Below are 23159 nucleotides of genomic sequence, written 5' to 3' on the forward strand. Positions count from 1 at the left end.
TATTAATAATTGGTTAGGGTTGCTTTTCCCTTTAATGATTTGTCTTTTTATATGGAAATTGGAGCAGATGAACCTTGAATCACACATACATGCAGATGAATATGAAATTGACAACTCGTTCTTGGGGAAAAATGTTTTGAAAATATGGATCATTTACATGCATATTTCTATACAACACCTCTATCTCCTGTTGTGCCCCCACTATGGACCTGATGACTCAAAGACCAGTTTTAATTGATTTAAAGACTACTTTTAACTACAGCTTCCCTTGCTGGCATGCCCAAACTTTTCATATAGATCTGAAATTCTGCACATTTAACAACTTTACTCTGTAGAACTTCATAATTATTGATGTAAATAAATTAGAGCCCGGAAATCATTACCCTTTGTCTATATTTTGACAAGAGGAAATTTACATGATCCCTCTGGGAATTGGACCTCTATATCATAATTTTTTTCTATCAAAAAACATCATGAGAATTATAATACAACATTGTGCATCATGATACACTGTATTTTAAAACTGAATGCCTTTCTTATACCTACCGTTAAATTGAATTTTTAAAACTGGATGCCTTTCTTATACCTACCGTTAAATTGAATTTTTAAAACTGAATGCCTTTCTTATACCTACCATTAAATTGAATTTTTAAAACTGGATGCCTTTCTTATACCTACCGTTAAATTGAATTTTTAAAACTGAATGCCTTTCTTATACCTACCGTTAAATTGAATTTTCATGCAAGGATTTAATTTTGGCATTATTAGCGACAGTGTTGAGATCACTATAATCAAATATCGCTAATATTTATTCCAGATCATAGACAATAGCTACCTTTTTTGAAATTATACAATCGCCAAAAATTAGCTCTCGCTAGATAATTTATGGACAAATCACTAAATTTGTGTCTCACTAAAATTAGCACTTATATGACATTTATCTTTTCAGTTTTTAAACTGCTACTTCTTGGTGGAATTTCAGAACATTGGGACATGTATTCTCCTTATCTGCAGTGTGCCATGTTGAACACTATTGTTATAAACCAAATTCATTTCCCCTTAAAAATGATGAGGCCTTTATTTGAATGAACAGCAACCCCCCTTTATCGAGGTATACTTAGTGGCAAGTTTGGTTAAAATTGTCAAATGGGAAGAGAAAATGAAAATATGAAAAGTTAGCATGTGTACACTTTAAACTTTTGACTCAAGCATGCTGAAAAAAGGGTGAAATCTTATACATGCATCCAAAATTAAAATGGGTATTAAATGTCAGGAAGTATGTTTCCTCTCGTTACAACCCTCATATATCTTTTCATCAAGCACATTCTCAAAGTATTAGAAATATATCATCTGGAATGTCATAAATGTAACACATAAATGTAAATATATACTACTCAAAATTTGATAAGGATCACTAGGTTATATGTGTGTAATTTACCACTAACATAACAAAAGACATACATTTGACTCAGAAACGTGTTTACTCAGGTTATGAATGAAAATTCATGAATGGCATGAACTTGTATCAATACGGAATGCTTGAAATCTGATAACAACACCAAAAGGCATTTCATTACAAAAAGTTAACAGCAAACCAGAGAAAGAATTACACAGTTTTTGGGGATAGTCCATCATTACACTTAGTCGATGAAGTGTCAATACCGGGTATGGCCTCCCCTTGCATCAATGACGGCTTGACAACGTCGAGCAATGCTGTCAATAAGCACCCGGATGTTTCCAATGGGAAGGTTGTTCCACTCTTCCACGAGGGCGTTTCCGAGCTCTGCCAAAGTCGTGGGTTGTGCTCTATGGCGTGAAAGGGCAACATGCAGCATGTTCCATACATGCTCAATCGATTTCAAGTCCGGCGAGCGTGCTGGCCAGTCCATACGGACAATTGTCTCCTGCTGAAGGTACTGCTCCACCACCCTGGCGTGATGAGGACGGGCATTATCATCCATGAGGATGAACTCAGGGCCAACAGCACCAGCGTAGGGTCTGACGTAAACATCGAGGATCTCATCCCGGTACCGCACCCCGTCATTGTTCCTCTCTCCAGGACATGAAGATCTGTTCTTCCATCCCTGCTGATTCCACCCCAGACCATGATGGAACCACCACCATAACGGTCATGTTCACTGATGTTGGCATCATGGAAACGTTCACGTTGTCGTCGCCACACTCGGTGCCTCCTGTCTGTAAAGTCCAAACAATACCTGGACTCATCGGTGAACAGAACTTGAAGCCAATCGTTCTGTGTCCAAGTGACATGATCTTCAGCCCAGTCCAATCGCTCCCGCCGGTGTCGAACAGTCAGAGGAACTCGAACACATGCCCTTCTCGAGTTGAGACCTGCATTGTGAATCCGATTCCGTATCGTCTGAGTGGACATATTCACCCCCGAGGCATTCAGGAGGTCATTACGTAGGCTGGTTGCTGTCCAGAAGGGATGGCGTCGTGTCTGAAGAGCCACAAAATGGTCTTGGCGTTGGGTTGTCGACCTCTGATGACCACCCCCATGTCGGTGTGCTGCTGTACCAAAAACTTGCTGTCGGTTCCAGGCCCTGTTTACAACGCTCTGGCTGACGTTTAGTGCATTTGCAACATCACGTTGTGAATAGTCAGCATCAAGCATTCCAATACATCTGCCCAGTTGTTCTGTCGTCAGGCGATGCCTTACACGTTGAGGGGAAATTGTGTTGATAAACGTAGTGTAAACACTCAAGTGAGTTTGAAATTTTAGAAAGAATCAGACACCGATGCCTGAGTGAAAATCGTGCAATGGTAGCAAAAGCATAAACTGTGATGAGAAACGCATTTCCCATGGCATGAAATGCATTTGCAAGTTTGTTGAAGACGTTTTTGATTTCACTTGGACACAATATTGCCAATTATGCAGTTATTAATTTTTTAAACAGAAAAATATCTATGATCCTTATCAAATTTTGAGTAGTATATATTGAAAACTAAATATGAATCATGAGATACATATACATGTATGCATTATGGGATGCCATATTGAGCATGCCCTCACCTAGCAGACGCTCATCTCGATCTCCTCGATCAAATCGACCACTGCCAATACGGCCAGCTTTAAGTGAAAATGACAGCAAATATAAATCACAGATAGTAAACTTATGTAGCAGTAGACTTGTGTTACTTTCAGATCTATGATTTATCAATTTAACTAGATGTCTTTCTTAATCACTGATGAAGAACTATTTTGCGTAATGTATTTATTTACCCAAACTACTCAAAATACAATTCACCCTCTGAATGAGATACCATATAGGGACTACATTACGTTTCAATTATACAAATGTATCTGAAATGGAATTTTAAAAAAACACCAACTTTTCCTTATAATGACAGTCACTGTTAAAGTATACAGTATGTACATTTTATGATTACTCTGTTGACATGAAACTAAAACTAGCCCACAGGACTTATCGGTCACCTGGGTACTAGTGAAAAAGTATCACTAATCCTAAGGGCTATGAAATCTAAAAAAAAAATTCCTGTTTTGAAAATCTAAGCTAACCCAAATTCTAATGATCAGCAACAGTATAAGACAAAATGCGTTCTTACAACTTCACTGCCCTCATTGCATTGAAATTCATCACCGATATTACACACTGTATATGTTAATAAATTTCTTTCAATATTATTCCATCTACCAGTTTCTAAAGGAAGAATTGATGCTGATTACAGGTTCAGTGGTCATAGAGAAGAAGTACAAAATGTGAAAAGCCAATAATGGCATACAGACAAATTGTGAAGTGAAAAGTACACAAGTATGTATAGTTAAGCAAGACAAGTACATCAACAAACCAGAAACAACAGAATTTCATTTTACATCAGAGATCCTTATAACAAACCAGAAACAACAGAATTTCATTTTACATCAGAGATCCTTATAACAAACCAGAAACAACAGAATTCCATTTTACATCAGAGATCCTTATAACAAACCAGAAACAACAGAATTCCATTTTACATCAGAGATCCTTATAACAAACCAGAAACAACAGAATTCCATTTTACATCAGAGATCCTTATAACAAACCAGAAACAACAGAATTCCATTTTACATCAGAGATCCTTATAACAAACCAGAAACAACAGAATTCCATTTTACATCAGAGATCCTTATAACAAACCAGAAACAACAGAATTCCATTTTACATCAGAGATCCTTATAACATCAGAGATCCTTATAACAAACCAGAAACAACAGAATTTCATTTTACATCAGAGATCCTTATAACAAACCAGAAACAACAGAATTTCATTTTACATCAGAGATCCTAATAACAAACCAGAAACAACAGAATTTCATTTTACATCAGAGATCCTTATAACAAACCAGAAACAACAGAATTTCATTTTACATCAGAGATCCTTATAACAAACCAGAAACAGCAGAATTTCATTTTACATCACAGATCCTAATAACAAACCAGAAACAACAGAATTTCATTTTACATCAGAGATCCTTATAACAAACCAGAAACAACAGAATTTCATTTTACATCAGAGATCCTAATAACAAACCAGAAACAAAAGAATTTCATTTTACATCAGAGATCCTTATAACAAACCAGAAACAACAGAATTTCATTTTACATCAGAGATCCTAATAACAAACCAGAAACAACAGAATTTCATTTTACATCAGAGATCCTTATAACAAACCAGAAACAATAGAAATTCATTTTACATCAGAGATCCTAGATTGACTAAACTGTTGTTTAAGAAATAAATTTCGTTTTTGAAAATACATGAGGGTATGCACTGTGAAGCTATACGCCTGCATACTTCATGAAGTAAATTAAGGTTTCTTAAAAAGTATGCTGGCGTGAAGTGTTGCTGTTCAAACCCTATTGTATTTTTTAAAATGAAATTCATTTTTTATATTTACATTTTACTTTCATTTCTGTTGGATTTTCTAGCTGTTAAAATAGTTGTAATATATTGACCAAGATTCCTACGCTTATTGTTCATATTGAATTTCATGAAGAAATGAATATCATTTCATTTTGTAAAGATATCGAAGGTAAAAACATTGGAAAAATGTAAATATAATGTGATAAACCCTGAAATGCTGTGTTCAGTACCTGTGGTTCTCTTGACTACGCCTAAATTACCTGGTCGCTTTCCTGGCTCCACTCGCTGGCTGACCTCTCTGAAAAACAGCAACAAGAAGCCCATATACTACAAAGCTCACCTAAGGCACTATGTACTGAGATGTGAAACAGAAGATTAGGGAGGTATGCTACCATATATACTCGCCTATAAGTCGGTTGTATTTTTTAAGGTTATTTTGTAGGAATTTGTCATTGACCCGCTTATAAGTCGGTACAAATTTTTGTCGGAATAGGTTGACAATTTCAAGTCAATGCTCTAGTGTTTTTACCTATGTTTCAAAAAATATTTTGAGAAATTAATAATTATGAGGTGCTCAATAACCAAGCCATATCCGTTTGGGGTTTAAACACATCTATTATGGACCATGATCCCTTGTTTATCTAAGCAATTATGGTCTCCTAATGACCAGTACCTGACACCGTGTTTACTTAGTGGCACGCGCCTAGTGAAAACTGTTATTGTGGGATTCCGGTATAATTCCTTGTATCAACAATAGAGTTTTTAAGAGTCAAGAATGATGATCTAAACTATCTGTTAACAATATTCGATCTTTTATGAAATATATTTCAGCCGGTATACATAATATGAATATTTCAATATTAAATCGGGTTCGTAATTCAATTTTACAGATAAACGATAGATCAGTTGAATTGAAAGTATTAGTTACCGGTATGTAAATAATTTCAAACTAGATAAAAATATATAAATACTTGTACTTTATACATGATTTTAAAATACATAAACAATACAATATGTCTAAATATTTGTGAACAATAATCATTTGTGTGGTAGTCCATGATAATCATCGGAGTTGTTTAAAAAACACTACATTACGCCCCCCAGAAAAATACCAGTCTTCTTAGGACGCGCCTATAAGTCGGACATCGAGTTTTGGACCAAAAATTGACTCCCAAAAAACCGACTTATAGGCGAGTATATACGGTACACCAGAGAAATTTTATATGGATGAAAAGTGGAAGATATGTACAACAATATTTTGAAATAGAAAACTTTCAAATTTTACTTTATTTAGTCTAAAAATGCAGATTGAGTAGAAAGCAATCAGAAAAAAATTTAAAACCCCTGCTGCTGGACTCGAACCCGCGATCTACAGTTCAGCAATCGACGTGCTAACCTACTCAGCTAGGCAATAATGTTTTAAATGAAAAGAAAAATATTGCTGATATCTATATTTTTTATCCATGTTTTAAAAGGAAGTCTGCAGTCATTATGACGATGTAGAGTACCTCCTTAAAACACATTAACCCAGAAAATGGACTTAAACTTCATTATGCTTATTTTGACAAACTGTAAAGTCTACCTTGAGAGATCTTTGGATCTCTAGCTAATAAACAAAATTGAAATCTTTTACTGTACGATGATTTATTCTTTTCCCATGTCTGACATGTTAGGCTACACAAAACAAATCGTATTCTATGGTGCTGCCACATTAGGCTGATCTCAATTCTAGTGATGCACTGAGAAGATACTAAATAATAGGTTAGAATAGGTCCTCAGTACCTCCTTGCTTGTCGTAAGAGGTGACTAAATGGGGCGGTCCTTCAGATGAGACCGCAAAAACTGAGGTCCCGTGTCACAGCAGGTGTGGTACAATAAAGATCCCTGCCTGCTCAATGGCCATAAGCGCTGAGCATAGGCCTAAATTTTGCAGCCCTTCACCGGCATGTGAGTGAAATATTCTCGAAAGGGACATTAAACAATACTCAATCAATCAATCAATGCCTACTAGTATAATCCTTCCATTAACAAGTATATCAACATTTACGGTCTACTTATCACTTTTACTAATCTTATTGGAATTAATCTCTAAAGTGAAAAAAATTAATTGATTAATCTTTAATTTCTCAGGCACCACCACAATTGAGTGAAAACTACTGTGTTGATCAATTTTATTGACGTATTGAGAAAGGAAATAACTCAACCACTTAATTTACATGTGTTTTATGAAATCAGGAGACTCATTTTGGTAAAACAAACAAAAAAATTCCATGCATAATCTTTTTTATAAACAAGTGCTTATCAAAAACATTTTTTATTCTTTATTGTACTAAATGATTTAAAATAAGTGTACAAAATAACCCCAATATTCAGTTGGTAATTTTCAATACAAAATGTTTGATGTGAAAAAGGTAACTCATAATACAGGTAGAAAGCCTGCCTCATTAAATGTTATCAGTTTTGGCCTAAAAAAAACTAGACTAATTCATATTGCCTAAGTTCAATATTTACATTATATGTAACAAATATTTCAGAGTTATCTGATACATAAAAGAAGTGATTCTGTTCTTACTCGGTAAGGTCTTTTTTGAATATGTAACAAATATTTCAGAGTTACCTAATACATAAGAAAGTGATTCTGTTCTTACTTGGTAAGGTCTTTTTTGAATATGTAACAAATATTTCAGAGTTACCTAATACATAAGAAAGTGATTCTGTTCTTACTCGGTAAGGTCTTTTTTGATGTCCCATTCCCGTTTCCACTCTCCTGTTGCTAATTTCTGTCTGTCAATGCGGGCCTGATCCACCTTTTCTCTCTCTGCTTTCCACTCTACATATTCTCTACGCTCTCTTCCAGTCATGTTCATAGCCATTTCCATTTTACTACGTGGAGGGCCACCTCTGCCTCTGTCCTATAACAAAGGGAAGTTGGTTACATTGATTTCAATGTTGACTACCGGTAATATCTTTTACATGATCTTCCACTCAAGGAATTGAATGTGGTAATACATCTTTTAGGAAAATTTTCAAATCAAAGGTTAGTTTCACAATTTAATAGGAATCCACAAATTCACATATGCAAAAACACATCATAGGAATTACGGTACAAGATCCTCCTACTTGACATAGACCTTGCTGGGTACTCCTCATTACGGTATAAGATCCTCCTACTTGACATAGAGCTTGCTGGGTACTCCTCATTGTGTTTTTTTTAAGGAAACGATGTATTTCTAACAACTATCATCAGTGTTCAGGACGACTTAGCACACTCTAAATCATCTGATAAAACTGACCTGCTTTTCCCGTTCTTTCCTCATTCTGTTTTTCACATTGCCGAAATCTTCTCCTCCATAGTTTTTGGGGTGTCGTCGGGAGGGATCTACTTTTTCTGGAGTCCTGTCACCATGACGATATCTGTCAGACAGGAAGTTATATGCGGGGTCTGGTGGAGGCCCCTGCAATTCAAGACTTATTGTTCAGTTTCCAGTGTTAGCAGTGTGATGTGATACACATATGAAAATTCTTAATCACATGGAGTGTATTCATAAATAGAGTGCATCATCAAATCTTAGCCAATCCACATCAATATGAATTTACTTAAGGTATGCAAACACTCACAAATTCAAAAACATCATGCAAACAACAGTCACACACAACTAAGAAGACTATCAAAAAAATAATCATGCTGTCATTCCATATCTTAGTACTAACTTGAAAAAAATTCATATTCTAAAATTGCAGTTGAATTTTAAAACTTACAAGAGGGCTTCTGGAGAAGTCGTATCCCTTGTTTTCTCTCCTGGAGAATCCTTTCATACCACCATGAATGCGTTTTGCTTGAGGTTCAAACTCTGATTCATCTTGTGGATGCCTATTATCCTGGTATCCACTGTTGAGGGTCTGATCGCAATCCTCAAAACTTTGACGTGCATCACCGTTTCGGAAATGAGGTCTCTGGTACCTTCTATTCCCTCTGCCTCTGTTATTCCTGAAATCATGTTCTCGAAACTCTTGATTTCTAGGTTGGAAGTTGAGTTGTTGGTGCTGTCGTTTCAGAGCTTCATAGGCTCCATCTGAGACCTCCTCAATTTGAGTGTCTTTTGGCGACCGTTTTCCACGGCGCTGGTTTCTTCCCTGTTCCTCTTCACTAGATGAGTGCCTTTGATAGTGACGATGATCTTCTTCACTAGACGAGTGCCTCTGATAGTGATGACGAGCTTCCTCACTAGATGAGTGCCTCTGATAGTGAGGATATTCTGCTTCATTAGAAGAGTGCCTTTGATAATGATTATGTTCCCCTGCCTTTTCATGTGACAATGGCCGTTGATACCGGGGAGATGCCCATTGTCGACTTTCCTCTGCCTCTTCTTCAGGGAAGTTTTGTGACCCAGGCCTCTGAAATTTATAATGTTGGGAGTGTTTCCGGTGAGCTCCATCATTGTTCTCAACCATCTGAATGCTACGGTCAATACTTCCGTCTTTTCCAGATATATTGCGTACAACTCGAATATCCTACACCAAAGTACAATATCATGCAGTATATACCACACAAGCAACATGCTGTTAGTGAACTATTAAAAGATGTATATTTCAACAAAATTCTATTGTTTAAATATGGTACATTTTATCACTGTCTCTATATGCCTTCAGCATGCATTTGCTGTCCTATCTTCATGGCATACACATTTTTAATATCTATTTTCTGGGTTCAATCTAGGATATAAATATGCATCCTTGCATCATTTCTGTAGTGAAAAAAAAAACCTGGGTCCTTATACTATTGATCATATTAAATACAATATAAACTTAGAGGAAAGAGTTATCTAATAGCACAGAATGAGTAATCTAAATCATTTCCTTTGTATATGGTAATCAGTTTCAATGTTTATCAATTTAGTAACAATCTGACCCTGATTTATGGTATAAGGACCAGCAAACATTATTCATAATGCAAGACATTTCACTAGCACTCATTGATGTAATTTGGTTTATTTCAAAAACATGTGACTGTCTTAAATGTGATATGTACACACAGTGTACCCAAAATTTCATGCTTTTTAATCCCCATTCATGCTGTCATGCTTGTACATTAAAACTCACATGAAATTATAAATTGAACAGGAAAATAAGTCTAGTCCTATACATTCAGTTTAACAGAATAATTTACTCCCTTAAAGTTCAGAGTTTTGATTGCATAACATGTCAATTTTCTACGCTAGACTTTAATATGCTTGACAAATTAATACTCAGACAAAATTGCTTTTTGCAGCTGCATGGGGTCATAAATAACCCAAACAGGTGTTTGGTGTAAGAAACCAAGCGATCATTGCCATTGCTTGTATAGATATATGTGCTGTATTAAACAGCATTTTGTTTGATGTTAAGATAAACTATGAAAAATAATACAATTTGACAATATCGACAAATTATATACAGGTACGTATTAAAGGAGTACTGGTCGACAGAATGTAATGAGAAAATGATGACTTTCTAATACAAATTTATAAAGGAGTGACACACAAGCGCACAAGAAAAATATTATTTGAAACATTGTGGGTCGAGTTACGGTATATAGTTGCATTGAATGGTGATTTCATGTTAAACATAAAATTTTACTTGATCCCCTTCTATTTCTCAAAGTGGTTCTCTCTACCCTGTTTAATTCCATCTGAGTGTCTGTAGCGCTAAATGTGCCCCATTAACAGCCTGCAGGCCGTACATCCTTTCACACTGCCTTGTAATTTTGTACTTTTAACTTCCGCAACATCACGTCATTGTAAATATTTCCAAAAGGGGTGTTCACTATCCGACTTGGAGAATACATAATCATAAAGGAAATTAACTTGATTACTTCTTGATTGCCTATAGACATGCAGAGCCCTAATAAACTGTCAAATTATCAGAAAATAATAATAAAAAAATGTTTAGCTATATAGGTGAACATTGATGCTCATTGGGTGTAAAACTTTGCTCATCTCTACATCCAACTCCAATATATAATCATCGAAGACCAATAACCCTACATTGCTACAATAGTTTGTTGGGAAGTTGAATTATAATGCAAACATGAAAATTAAACATGCTGCATCCACTTGTAGTTTGTAGTCCATGTAACCTGTAGTTAATGTTGTAAACTTTCTTTTCTAAAATTTCCTTCTTTATAAGCTGTCTTCCTGTTATGCCCCCTGGGCCCAAAATTGGAATTGGAATAAATTTACCTTAACCTATCTTAAACAGCTAGATGATTTGTTGGGGAAGTTGTACAGGGTACCAGAATAATGAAAACATGAAAATTAAACAGCCATGAAACATATTATTTTATTACAAAAAGGAAAAAAAACAAAACAATCTAAGTAAAATCATAATTATAATTATCCTTTAATCCACTGACCTATGAGCACTATGTATAGTGATCATAAGTGCGCAGATCAAAAGGATCTACTTTTAATTAGAATGAGTTAAGCTTAATTAGAATAGGCAAAAGACATTAATAATCTGGTTCTCAGGAAAATATTTTACTTGACAGTGAGCGAAGTGACCATACGAAGCTTGCTCCATAAGTAACATGATTTGCTATTCATCAATTGAAAAATGAAGAGGATCATACGCAAAGTGCTTTAGAAAAATGTTGCCATCGCTACAGTACTTCATTCAAAAACCTGTGTATAAAATAGAATTGTTTGTCAAGTACCACAAACATTTCTAATAACAGGACAAATCTTTTCATACCTTTGTACGTTTTGATGTTGCTTGGTTTGAAAGAAAAAACAGAAAAGCTAAATATGACATCACAATACAGTTTAAATTACTGTGTTATATATTTCCCATGTTAAAGGAATGGGAATATCAAATGTCTAACATCGTGTTGCAAAATGTTAATTAAGGGTCATTGCTGTCTTAACAATTACACTGTAAAACAGATTATTAAACTATATGGCATGGAGGAATTTTTTATTTTCTTTCTTGCTTGCAAGAGAGAAGGTGCAGACAAAACTTTCTTTCTCTCCATTTTTACTTCAAAGTAAAGCTCACTGACAAATACTCATTGATACAGGCGACTCTTGATAACTTGAAGTTCAAGGGACCTTGATAAAAATTCGAGAAATTGAGAGTTCGAGAGATCGAAATTCGGAAATTGAAGGTCCGCCGGTATGATTATGATTTTACAGCAACTGGAAATGTTTAATAACAAGATCATATCGTTTTGACATGTTTTCCTTCATATTTGTCAGGTAGTTAATTTGATATAAAAAATTCCTTATTTTGCAATAATAAAAAGATGTCAAAGTTTATGTATTTATTTGTTTTTTGATCATGCTAAGATAGGCATACAAAACTAAGTTCCGATAAAGCTTTACTATCACTAACTAAACAGAGCACAATATTATGTCGCTTTACACAAAGCAACAAGAAGTGTTTGTGAAACACAAATGCCCCCGATAATGGCCAATTCCGAAGATGGCCAAGGTCACAAGGACAAATATCTTGGTACCAGTAGAAAGATCTTGTCACAAGAAATGCTCACGTGCAATATGAAAGCTCTAATATTTACCATTTAGAAGTTATGACCAATGTAAATTTTTTTTAAAGTAGGTCAAATGTCAAGGTTAAAAGGTTTAGTACCCACGGAAAGGTCTTGTCACAAGGAATACTCATGTGAAATATCAAAGCTCTATCACTTACTGTTCAAAAGTTATTAGCAAGGTTAAAGTTTATGACAGAATGACAGACAGGACAAAAACCATATGCCCCCTGATCTTCGATCTCGGGGGCATAAAAATTCTAACGAATGAGTAAAACAATGTTTTAGAGTAACTTTACACAAAGAACAAACTCAACAAATGAACAGTCTGTATAGATTTCTAAATTAATGTATAAAACTTACTTTCTTGTTGTCAAGTCAAAACAAATTATAGATTTTATTCATCATCTGATGATATATATAATTTTAATCATACTCAAGTGTGTCACCTCCACAAGAAGCACAGTGGATGTTTCACCTATGTAAACACCTAATTACCACAGCAACACTATCCTCCAGCATTCAACTTGACAAAATCCAGGTAAGGTCCAATTGGAAATTATTACACGCTTGGGTAACAGTGGGTATAGGCTACCATCGGTTTGAGAGAATGAGAGTGAAAAACAATGAAATGTGTTTTACGGGACCCAACTTCACTTCGAGAGATCAAGAACTTTGAGAGATCAATAGTAAATTTGCTTTGTTATATAGAGAGAAAAATCAGGACCATGATTTCACTTTGAGAGACCGAGAACTTTGAGAGATCGAAGTTCGAGCCATCGAGAGTCACCTGTATTTAGTCATGATAGTAAATCTACATGTAAGTAATATAACAATACATTAACAGACAATATTTCTAGTCTTCGTTGGATGGAAAACAGGATTCTGATTGAAGATGAATTAAACCAGAAAGAAATTTTCCATTGCAAAATACAAATGCACATCAAAATGGTTGGCCAAAGTGGCACCTTTTCGATACACAGAATGGGCCCGAGAACCAGATCAATGACTTTTATAAGGCCTAAAACAAAAAAGTTTTGTTATTATCAATATAGTAACCATAATCATTATTAAAATAACATGCAGAAAAAAGTGTGGAATAAACAGCACTTAATATAAATCTGCAGCTAGCTTCAGGTATCATATATTTCCAATTCACATTCTAACATGTTGTGTCTTGCAACTATGATTTTTGAAAAAGAAGTAATACATTCATTCACTTCTACATATTTATCATTGCTAGCACCCATACATTGTACATTAGTGTTTTTGCAGCAAATGTGCATGCTTTGGATGCCATAGTGTATCATTCTAGGAGTTATATACAACAGTAGACTCAAATATTATTTTACATCTAAATCTTTCAACCTAAGCCTTTATCAAACATTCTATTTATATCTGTGCCTCCCTAAGCCTTTATTAAACATTTGATTTATGTGTGTGCCTACCTAAGCCTTTATTAGACATTCTATTTATATCTGTGCCTACCTATGCCTTTCTTTAACATTCTATTTATGTGTGTGTCTACCTAAGCCTTCATTTAACATTCTATTTATGTCTGTGCCTACCTAAGCCTTTATTAAACATTCTATTTATGTCTGTATCTATCTAAGCCTTTATTAAACATTATATTTATATCTGTGTCTACCTAAGCCTTTATTAAACATTATATTTATATCTGTGTCTACCTAAGCCTTTATCAAACATTCTATTTATATCTGTGTCTATCTAAGCCTTTATTAAACATTCTATTTATGTCTGTGTCTACCTAAGCCTTTATTGAACATTATATTTATATCTGTGTCTACCTAAGCCTTTATTAAACATTATATTTATATCTGTGTCTACCTAAGCCTTTATCCAACATTCTATTTATATCTGTGCCTACCTAAGCCTTTATTAAACATTCTATTTATGTCTGTGCCTACCTAAGCCTTTATTAAACATTCTATTTATATCTGTGCCTAAGTATGCCTTTACTAAATATTCTATTGATGTTTGTGCCTACCTTTAATAGTGTTTATTAAACATTTCATTTATGTGCGTGTCAACCTGACACTCATTAAAACATTCCATTTAAAATGTGCACCCCAACCTGAACATTTATTAAACATTATCTTTACGCTCATGCCTACCTGAGCCTTAGGAGCTTCTCTAGGTCCTTTGTTGGGGGGTTTTCCCCGGCCGGCAGGTTTATGCTGCCTGGGTTTGTCTTTTCTACCATCTGCTGATTCTTTGGCTGTTTCTTCCCCAGGAAGAGGCTGCAACATGGAAATAAATGTTCATTTGATTTAGTCTTCTGTTGGAATGATACCTGGATGTCTGTCAAATTCCATGAACCAAATCACATATGACACCCTTGTTGCAATAATGTAGCCCTCTCCGATTTTTTTTTTCATTCTGACTTAATATCAACATTTGAAGGATTTCCTCAGGAACAAATCTATACTAAATGGTACTTCTACATGCAATAGAAGCAAAGAACATTGACAAAGTTTTTTTGGTAGTCGGAAAGTGTTTGACGGAAAACAAAAAACTGTGTCAATGTTCTCTGCTTCTATTGCATGTAGAAGTACCATTTTAGTTTAGATTTGTTCCTGAGAAAATCCTTCAAATGTTGATATAAGTTATGTGACAATTCATTATTGATAAAGGTGTTACTTATTCGTTTGAATTTCCCTTGTGATGACCTTTGTCATCATTTCTCCAGGTAACAGGTCATGCCAAACTCAAACGTGTTTCACCACCGTGATCTTACTCCTATTGTAACCCTATCATGTCCTTTGAGATCTTGATTTGAACAAACTCAAATCCACACTTCATACAGATCTGATTTTAGCTTTGTGGATCTACAGAGAAGAGAATTTTAAAAGAATTTTCTTGCATATTCAAATATTGTACAACTATTCTAATGGCTGGGGGATATTCTGACAGAAATGAAAGTAAAATGTAAATATAAAAATCAATTTCATTTTTGAAAATACATAAGGATAGTATGCTTCATGAAGTATGCCTTAGTATGTCAATGTGAAGCGTTGCAGTTCATACCCTCGTGTATTTCAAAAAATTATATCAATTTCTTAGTAAAACTTTTACTGTGGCCATGTTCATAGTTTTTGTTAATGTGAATGTTCACTATATAAGGAAACTTTTCTGCATATTTTAGCTTTCTAAATCAGTGTGCCTTATTTATCATCTTGAAGGAGATATCACACGTTATTTGAACAAACTTAAATCCCATGTATCCAAGGGTAGCTTTTTACGAAGAATGGTTAAAATTGGACCAGTGGTTCACAAGAAGCTGAAAACAATCCCCATGTTGATGACAGCAGCAATGACAAATTTTGATCATGCAGAAGATATACTTCAACCACATATCCGCAGCTCAACTTTATTTTGTAATCTCTTGACAATAAATTCATATGGTGGTATTACATCTGACATATTAAAGGAAATTTTATAGATAAATGTCAAAAAGACTCCCGACATTTCAAGTTTAATCACATACTGCATTTACCAAGTAAACATGATATCAGCTGCCTCCATACTGACGTAAATAAAGTACACTGTCAATTAAGGCACATACGTCATGTAATCTCCATCAGATGTTTATTCATCATAAACATTGTGCAATTTTCATTTCTGAAACATATTTACAACAAATGCTTTCAAATCACAAGCGCTGAAGGTTGTAATCAACTTTCTTTTTTATTCATACTAGCTTACAGTATCAATATCTGCTTGTATAGGCAGTCTTACCTTTGACTCCTTTCGAGGGGAGGTTGCCTTTTTGGTGCCCCCAGAAACAGCCCTTTTTTCGGCTTCTATTTCCTGTGAGTGAGAAAAACCTTCAAATTCTAGGTACATATACCGTTTATTTAAATTGTATCTCATGTGTCTGACCTTGTTCATCATGCATTTTATCAGCAAGTATTAGTTCTCTATCTTACTGTTATCGGAAAGAAAGATAAAATCTTATTTTTGATAAATATCTTGTCATCATCATTCACTTAATGTTGACAATATTGTGGAGTGTCTATGCCCATTCATCCTTTGCCAGTAATGCACTGTAACCAACCTCATGCCTCTTTCTGAGTGCCTCATTTTTTTTCCTTATCTCCTCCATTTTCTTGGTGAGTAAGGCTTCTTTTTCCTCTTTTGTGAGGATGTCCAAGAAAAGTTCCTGGTTTGCATTTACCTGTCAAATACCATTGCATTATACAGCATTACTGAAAATAAGAAATCTTGGATATGTGATAAAACTGTTCAGAAAATACAGTTCAATGACAGATATCTCTGACAATGAGTGTTGAATAATCGGAAACAATTCATAATCGATAATCGGTCATAATCGGAAAAACTGTATCGATCAATGATCAATATAATCGGTATTTATATTTTGGGGTTATATTTCTCTTTAGTTTTATGCTCGGATATGTGTGCAACATTATATTGAATATACACATGTTATATTAGGCCTAACAAGGAATGTAATGTGTTTTCTCTATAGCCACAAATCAAACTGGCTTTATACTTTTAAGAAAGAAAATCCAGACGTCTGACTTGGGTTTCCCTGGGTTGGGATATACGTATATATACATGTATATGTATCAAGTTATCAACTAATCTGAGATTCCTCTAACTTTTATATCGAGACATGTGCGTGCGAGATTTAGAGTAGACTCCATATTGAAAAGTGGGAATTCAGCTAATGAAGCTGTTTGCCTACCTTTTACAACTTTATTTCACGGATCTTGGAAAGTAAACCCGAGAAATAAAGCTGAAAAGGGTAGGCAAAGCAGCGACAATAGCTAGTGTCGCTGAATTCTCACTCGGACTCGGCCCCGCACATATCACGTACGATATAAAATAGGGGTTAACAGTCAGAGGAATCTCGGATTAGTTATCAATTAGTGTTCAGCGACAATCAATTATGAAAATAAAATTGATAATCGGAATCAAAGAGCCAAAAACGATTGACAATCGATTGTCGGCAACAATCATTTCATCATTACTGACAATGATGTTCAATGATTTTTCCCAATCTACAGAAGTTATTGTCTGAAGAAAAAAATCTTTTAAACTTCACATAATAAACTGTGCAAGTCATAAGGGGGAGGGGAAATTTTGTTACATGTTTGTCACCATTCCTTAATTTTAGTTACAAGAACTAGCTCTTATAAATTTGCAATCATAAAGATCAGGCCTCGAGGTTATAAAACTTTTACCATACTCAGTGTATAATTGGGATAAGCAAATTGCTAAATGTGACAATGGCGCGTTACCAGCTAGTGTCAATGTGACATTTCTAAAATGAATGCGCCATATTGAAATTCTTATGAGACATTTTAAAATGACAAGTCTGAGAGACCATTAAATTATAATCTAAACACTACTGACAAACTGTGATGCCATAGATAACTTTAGTTTTATTATTTGTGTTAAATTTACGTTTTGTTAAAGTAAGGATTCTCATCGTGATTGTCCGCGTCATCGTCTCCTTCTGTTCCTACAGTGTCTACTGCCAGGACTGCCTGATCAAATCTCCAGTCTGTGTGCATTAAAATTGCAATTTAACGGTATTAACCAATCAGATAACTTTTTACTGTTTGATAAGACACTGAGGAAATCTAAGTCATACTTGCGCTTAAAATAACGTAAAATTGTACTATTCCTAAAGCATTAACAGCGATAAAGATGTTTCAAGCACTTAATCGATATAGATTAAGTGGCCCCCATACCGAAAAAAACTATAACTAAGTTATAACTTTGTAACTAAGAAAAGTTACAAAAAAGTTATAACTAAGTTATCGGAGTTTGGAACCACTTCTTCAAATAAAGTTATACTTTACTTATAACTCGGGTACAAAAAAGTTATACTCATGTATAAGTTATCATCTTTTATTTCAACATGAATACAACAAGTGCATAAAAGTTATCAAAAAGTTATACTTCAAAAAAGTTATACTTCACAAAAGTTATCAAAAAGTTATACTTAAGTTATGGAAAAGTTACAAAAAAGTTATACCCAACAAAAATTGTGGAAAAGTTACAAAAAAGTTATACCTGACAAAAGTTATGGAAAAGTTACAAAAAAGTTATACCCAACAAAAGTTATGGAGAAAGTTACATAAAAGTTATACCCGACAAAAGTTATGGAAAAGTTACAAAAAAGTTATACCCGACAAAAGTTATGGAAAAGTTACAAAAAAGTTATACCCAACAAAAGTTATGGAGAAAGTTACATAAAAGTTATACCCGACAAAAGTTATGGAAAAGTTACAAAAAAGTTATACCCGACAAAAGTTATGGAAAAGTTACAAAAATGATGGGGATAATAAGACATTACCGATTATAAACAGCGACTATTATTGGTATATTAATTTCATTTATAAAGGTGGCCGAGTGGTTAGAGCATCGCGCTCCAAATCACATGGCCTCTCACCTCTGTCGGCGCGGGTTTGAATCCCGCTCGCGCCGGTAAGTGAGAAAGTTTCCCAGTTTACTTTCGGAAGGTCGGTGGTCTCTTCCAAGGTACATTGTATCTGGGTACTCTCTTCCACCAATAAAAACTGGGTGCCACCAGATAACTGAAAAATTGTTGAGCGTGGCGGAAAACATCAAACAATCAATCATTTATAAAGTTTGGCACAAAAATATAAATAAAATATTCATCACTAACTCTTTGTACATATTATCACATTAAAAATTGGACAATCCCCTATGAAGGGAATCCCATATATATATATATATATATATATATATATATATATATATATCTCACATTACTGAATGTATAAAAGCTAGGTCTGTTTTATGTTCTGGAGGCTGACTTGGGAACTAATCTTGGTCCTCATCGAAAACTTGACAATGGCCTCTGAATCCCGGCATCGTCTTTAAATAAAAAAGAAAATACTCTAGTAACTAACTGTCATTGATTCTCCAATTTAAAAGATGGATGTCAGAAATTACAAGTTTTTTTGTTTTCACCTTTTAAATACATCTTCACAAATTGAAAGAAATGTGGGCGACTGATTATTCTTATTCGAAGTTAAACAATTTGTTATTAGTGTTATATAAAGAATTTATTAATTAGATTATAATCTCTTACCAGGAATAGTGTTTAAAATGGTCTTTTCATTTACACCAGTTAGGTTCCCCTTCCTGAAAAGTTCCACTTGTTGTTTTTTTTTTGGCTTATATAAAGCTTGTATATCTTTGGGATAAATGTAGATCCCACTACCAGGCATCAGCTCCATCATCTAGAATAAGAAAAAGAAGCCAAGATAAAAGAAAATCACAATCCATTTATTTCAAAGCTTTAATATTATTATTAAAAATTAAAAAAAAAAAAAAAAAAAAAAGGCTCAAAAACTTTTTTAACCTCCAGTTAACATTTTTTTTATTACTCATTCCGAAATTTTCTTATCTAATTTATAGCTTTTTTAACTTCATGTGAATAAAAAAGAATTTTCTCCCTACTTTCCTACTCGACCCTTTTTATCCCTAGTCGGGAGAGGCCTAGAGGGCAAGCAAATATTTTCTTAAAGATATAAATATTTTTTTCAGTTTTAGGGAAGGGAAATTCTATACTATTATAAACACATTTTCTTATTTCTAAATCATGTAAATTTTCATAATCGTACTTTTATTATTTAAAAATGTTTGTCCACATAAGAATATGTATTTTGTCAACAAAATGGAGGGAATCAAGAAGGGCTAATATGTAGGACTGTATAGTCCAACTGCAGTTTTAATTATCCTCAAGTTAAAATAAACTTAATACATTCTGACAAAATTTGTGTAAATATTGTAAACAGAAACTTGCTTGAAAAGGCCTACCTAAGATCTTGGCGGGATGCACGCCAGAAAAGCCATGGCAGCTGGCTTTCACCAAATCCCCAACTTTATACTGGCAAAACTCCTTTCTTGGATCTTTGATGCGTGATATGGTTATGATGCTGACCTTTTCTTCCTCTATCCACTCCATAAGGGCATACATGGTTCGTTGAACAAAGTAATAATAGAACCTTTCAACTTTCACCTTCTTGAACCGACGCTATCTTGTTTGAAAATGGAGAGCGGAGCCGATTTGACCAATCAGCGATTAGAGGAAATACCGGAATCAAGGAATTCAAAACCTTTATGACTTCAAATGATTAAAAATCGTAAAGTATATACGTGAGATTTTTTTTAGTTATTCATCAGTTTTGCTGAAATTGATCAGGAACAATCAAACGTATTTTTATTTTTACGTAAATACCCGATTCGCACACTTCCGGTTATTCCGGATGTAAACGAAGAAGGCGCCATTTTAAAAACAAAGATTGAAATAAAAGCGAAACACTCGTCACTGCTCCGAAGCTATGTACCCTCACAAACGTGGTAGCTACCAGGTTTTCCATGCCGATAAGTCTAATCCAACACTCAAAGTATCCCTTTGGCGAATGCAACAAGGAAAAGACACCATTTCATCAGAAAATTTCGACAATCGAAGTGTGGCGTGTGAAACTGCTGGCCCTGTCGCCATTATGATTATCGATGCCTTTCATGAGAAATCATTTAACCAGGTTAGTTTTCGTTACGATTGTGTACCGTAACTGTTGATGTAGTTGAAAGGTAACAAGTTCCTAGATTTCGTTTTATGCATTATATTCTGATGCTTGTAAATGATCCAATATTCATAATCGTAAGTTACAAGCCCGGCATGTAGCCATTATTTTATTTATTACATTTTATTTGTGAATTTTTATTTCCCCTCAGAAATGACTTCAAATTGTAAAATGTTTAAATGCGATGTCAAGCAGATTTATTTACTTATTTCTTTTTTACGTCATCAGTCACAATGTGATTTATAGATATCATAGGTTATATGATCGATATATATATAATAGCCTATCAAATGACATGTTGCACCGAACATTATATGGAAACATTTGTGCTATTTATGTACTTTTACAATATTTGTTTTGTTTTTAGTTGCTTCAAGATGTTGCTGAAGAACCTGCTTTCTTGCCATATCATATATGTTGACGGAGATTCAGAATGAGACAAAGAGTTTGATATATGATCCTACACCTGACAGAAAAAGTTGAGGATCTTGGACCACTTTGGTGCTCATCTTGTTTCTATTTTGAGGATTGTAATGGATAATTGAGATGCCTTTTCCATGGCATCCAACATATTGAAACCCAAATAGCATTTGCGGTTTGTGTTCATCAGCAGCTACTGACGTTGTCCCAAGCTCTGAAGTTTGACAGCAGTGAAAGGGAACAGACAGGGTTGCTGTTATTGGAGCCTATGTAAAAGACCTTTGAAATCTGAGGAACAAGCAGTCCTTTTGACCTTAGCTGGAGAGTAGGTCCGTGTGGTTTTCTTCAAAAGACTACTTGTGGACGAACAGGTTGAGACAACAAAATAATTCGATTCAAGGAAACGTTCATTGGGAGATTAGAAACTTTTGTTAAAGTAACAGGACATGACTACAAATGAAAAACTTTGTTTTGTTTTCACAGTTCCTAACAGGATTGAACAGGAATATAACATGAACATGTTCAATGTCCAGAACAGAGACATCATTTAACAGTCATACCTTGTTTTGTGTCACATTTACCAATGAGATTTGAATATAGAAATATTTTTTGATACTTTTTTGGAAAAGACGTTTTTATATATATGCCTTAATTTGATTTTGATAGACTATGCATACCTAAATTGATGAATAGTGTCTCTTTTAACTTGGAACAGAAGTCCATATGGACTTATTTTTAATAAATACTGTGACATATCTCATACATGTGTTCAGTTCATTATTCGTTTCAATTAAACAATTTGACCTGCCATTCTCCATAAATAGCACCTAGTGGTAATTGATCAACAATCATCATACATGGTGTTTTGAATTCTCACGGGTTGTATCAGCGTATAAAGTTCATCAAAAATATAATATATAGAATGTTTTATTGATCGCACAATGCATTTATTATTCTATAAGTAAGGATCCTGGATTTTGTAATTTTTCCATGCAATTTCTGATCAATTCCTTAATCATCCCCCCAAAAGAAAAAGATTTAAAAATTCAACATTGAAATTTCCCTCTGACTAGCTTTTTTGTGGCAAAATAAGAAATGACACAGTTCACTGAAGTGTTTGAAAGTGAATAATCACTAAAAATTTACATAAGTCAATCCAGTTAAAGACCCAATTTTAAGATAATGCCCCAAAATTGTAAACTGCCTGTCAATCAAACATTTAACAATAGATCTCAGGTGGAGGGACATCTGCAGACACTGGTCTCCAGCTACCCCAGAGAGGTGTTTTGATAACAATAACAGCCAGTATCTACAGGCATTCTTTAGATCTTGAGGAAGCCCAGTATACCAGAGTTTTGATAGCATTGACCTGTCCACAACTGCTATTTTCTTGTAATTCAATTGTTTTTAAAAAGACCTCTGAACACTGGAATTTCAATAGTATTTTTTCCCCCTTTATATACATGTATTATAAATTACACAATCAGAAATCAAACAATAATTTGCACAATAATTTCTAAAACTTATAACTTATTGAAATAATTTATGTCATGAATTTTTTATACCTCTATATTTATAACAGAAATTATTCATTGAGTCAATGACTGAGAGAGAGGGGGTGGGTGTAGAATGTGTGTCATCTACCCTTACATGTAGGAATACAACCTACACTATGACCACAGAAACTCTGCAGAGGTCCCTGAGACAGGTCCTGTGTA

General features: G+C 34.4%; 1 protein-coding gene and 1 long non-coding RNA gene across 13 annotated transcripts in view; one reads left to right on the forward strand and one right to left on the reverse strand.

The window, feature by feature from the left end:
* The window catches only part of LOC130054696 (coiled-coil domain-containing protein 9-like), a 52568-nt gene that overhangs the window by 13566 nt on the left and 15843 nt on the right, over nt 1-23159 (reverse strand). For 3 of the 12 annotated variants that reach the window (XM_056165208.1, XM_056165209.1, XM_056165210.1), the window contains 8 exons: nt 16488-16607; nt 16169-16240; nt 14545-14670; nt 8647-9399; nt 8181-8342; nt 7612-7799; nt 5118-5185; nt 3035-3091 (listed from right to left, as the gene is read on the reverse strand). In XM_056165208.1, the coding sequence (XP_056021183.1) occupies nt 3035-3091; nt 5118-5185; nt 7612-7799; nt 8181-8342; nt 8647-9399; nt 14545-14670; nt 16169-16240; nt 16488-16607 (1546 nt within the window). The remainder of the gene's footprint in view (nt 1-3034; nt 3092-5117; nt 5186-7611; nt 7800-8180; nt 8343-8646; nt 9400-14544; nt 14671-16168; nt 16241-16487; nt 16608-23159) is intronic. The other 9 variants (XM_056165216.1, XM_056165217.1, XM_056165214.1 and 6 more) reach the window with 8 other exon arrangements.
* On the forward strand, nt 19661-22201 carry LOC125666168 (uncharacterized). The gene is made up of 2 exons (XR_007366543.2): nt 19661-20979; nt 21389-22201. It is a non-coding gene; the product is annotated as an uncharacterized LOC125666168 (long non-coding RNA).

Source organism: Ostrea edulis, chromosome 5 (assembly GCF_947568905.1).
Source record: "Ostrea edulis chromosome 5, xbOstEdul1.1, whole genome shotgun sequence".
NCBI classification, from domain to species: Eukaryota; Metazoa; Mollusca; class Bivalvia; order Ostreida; family Ostreidae; genus Ostrea; species Ostrea edulis.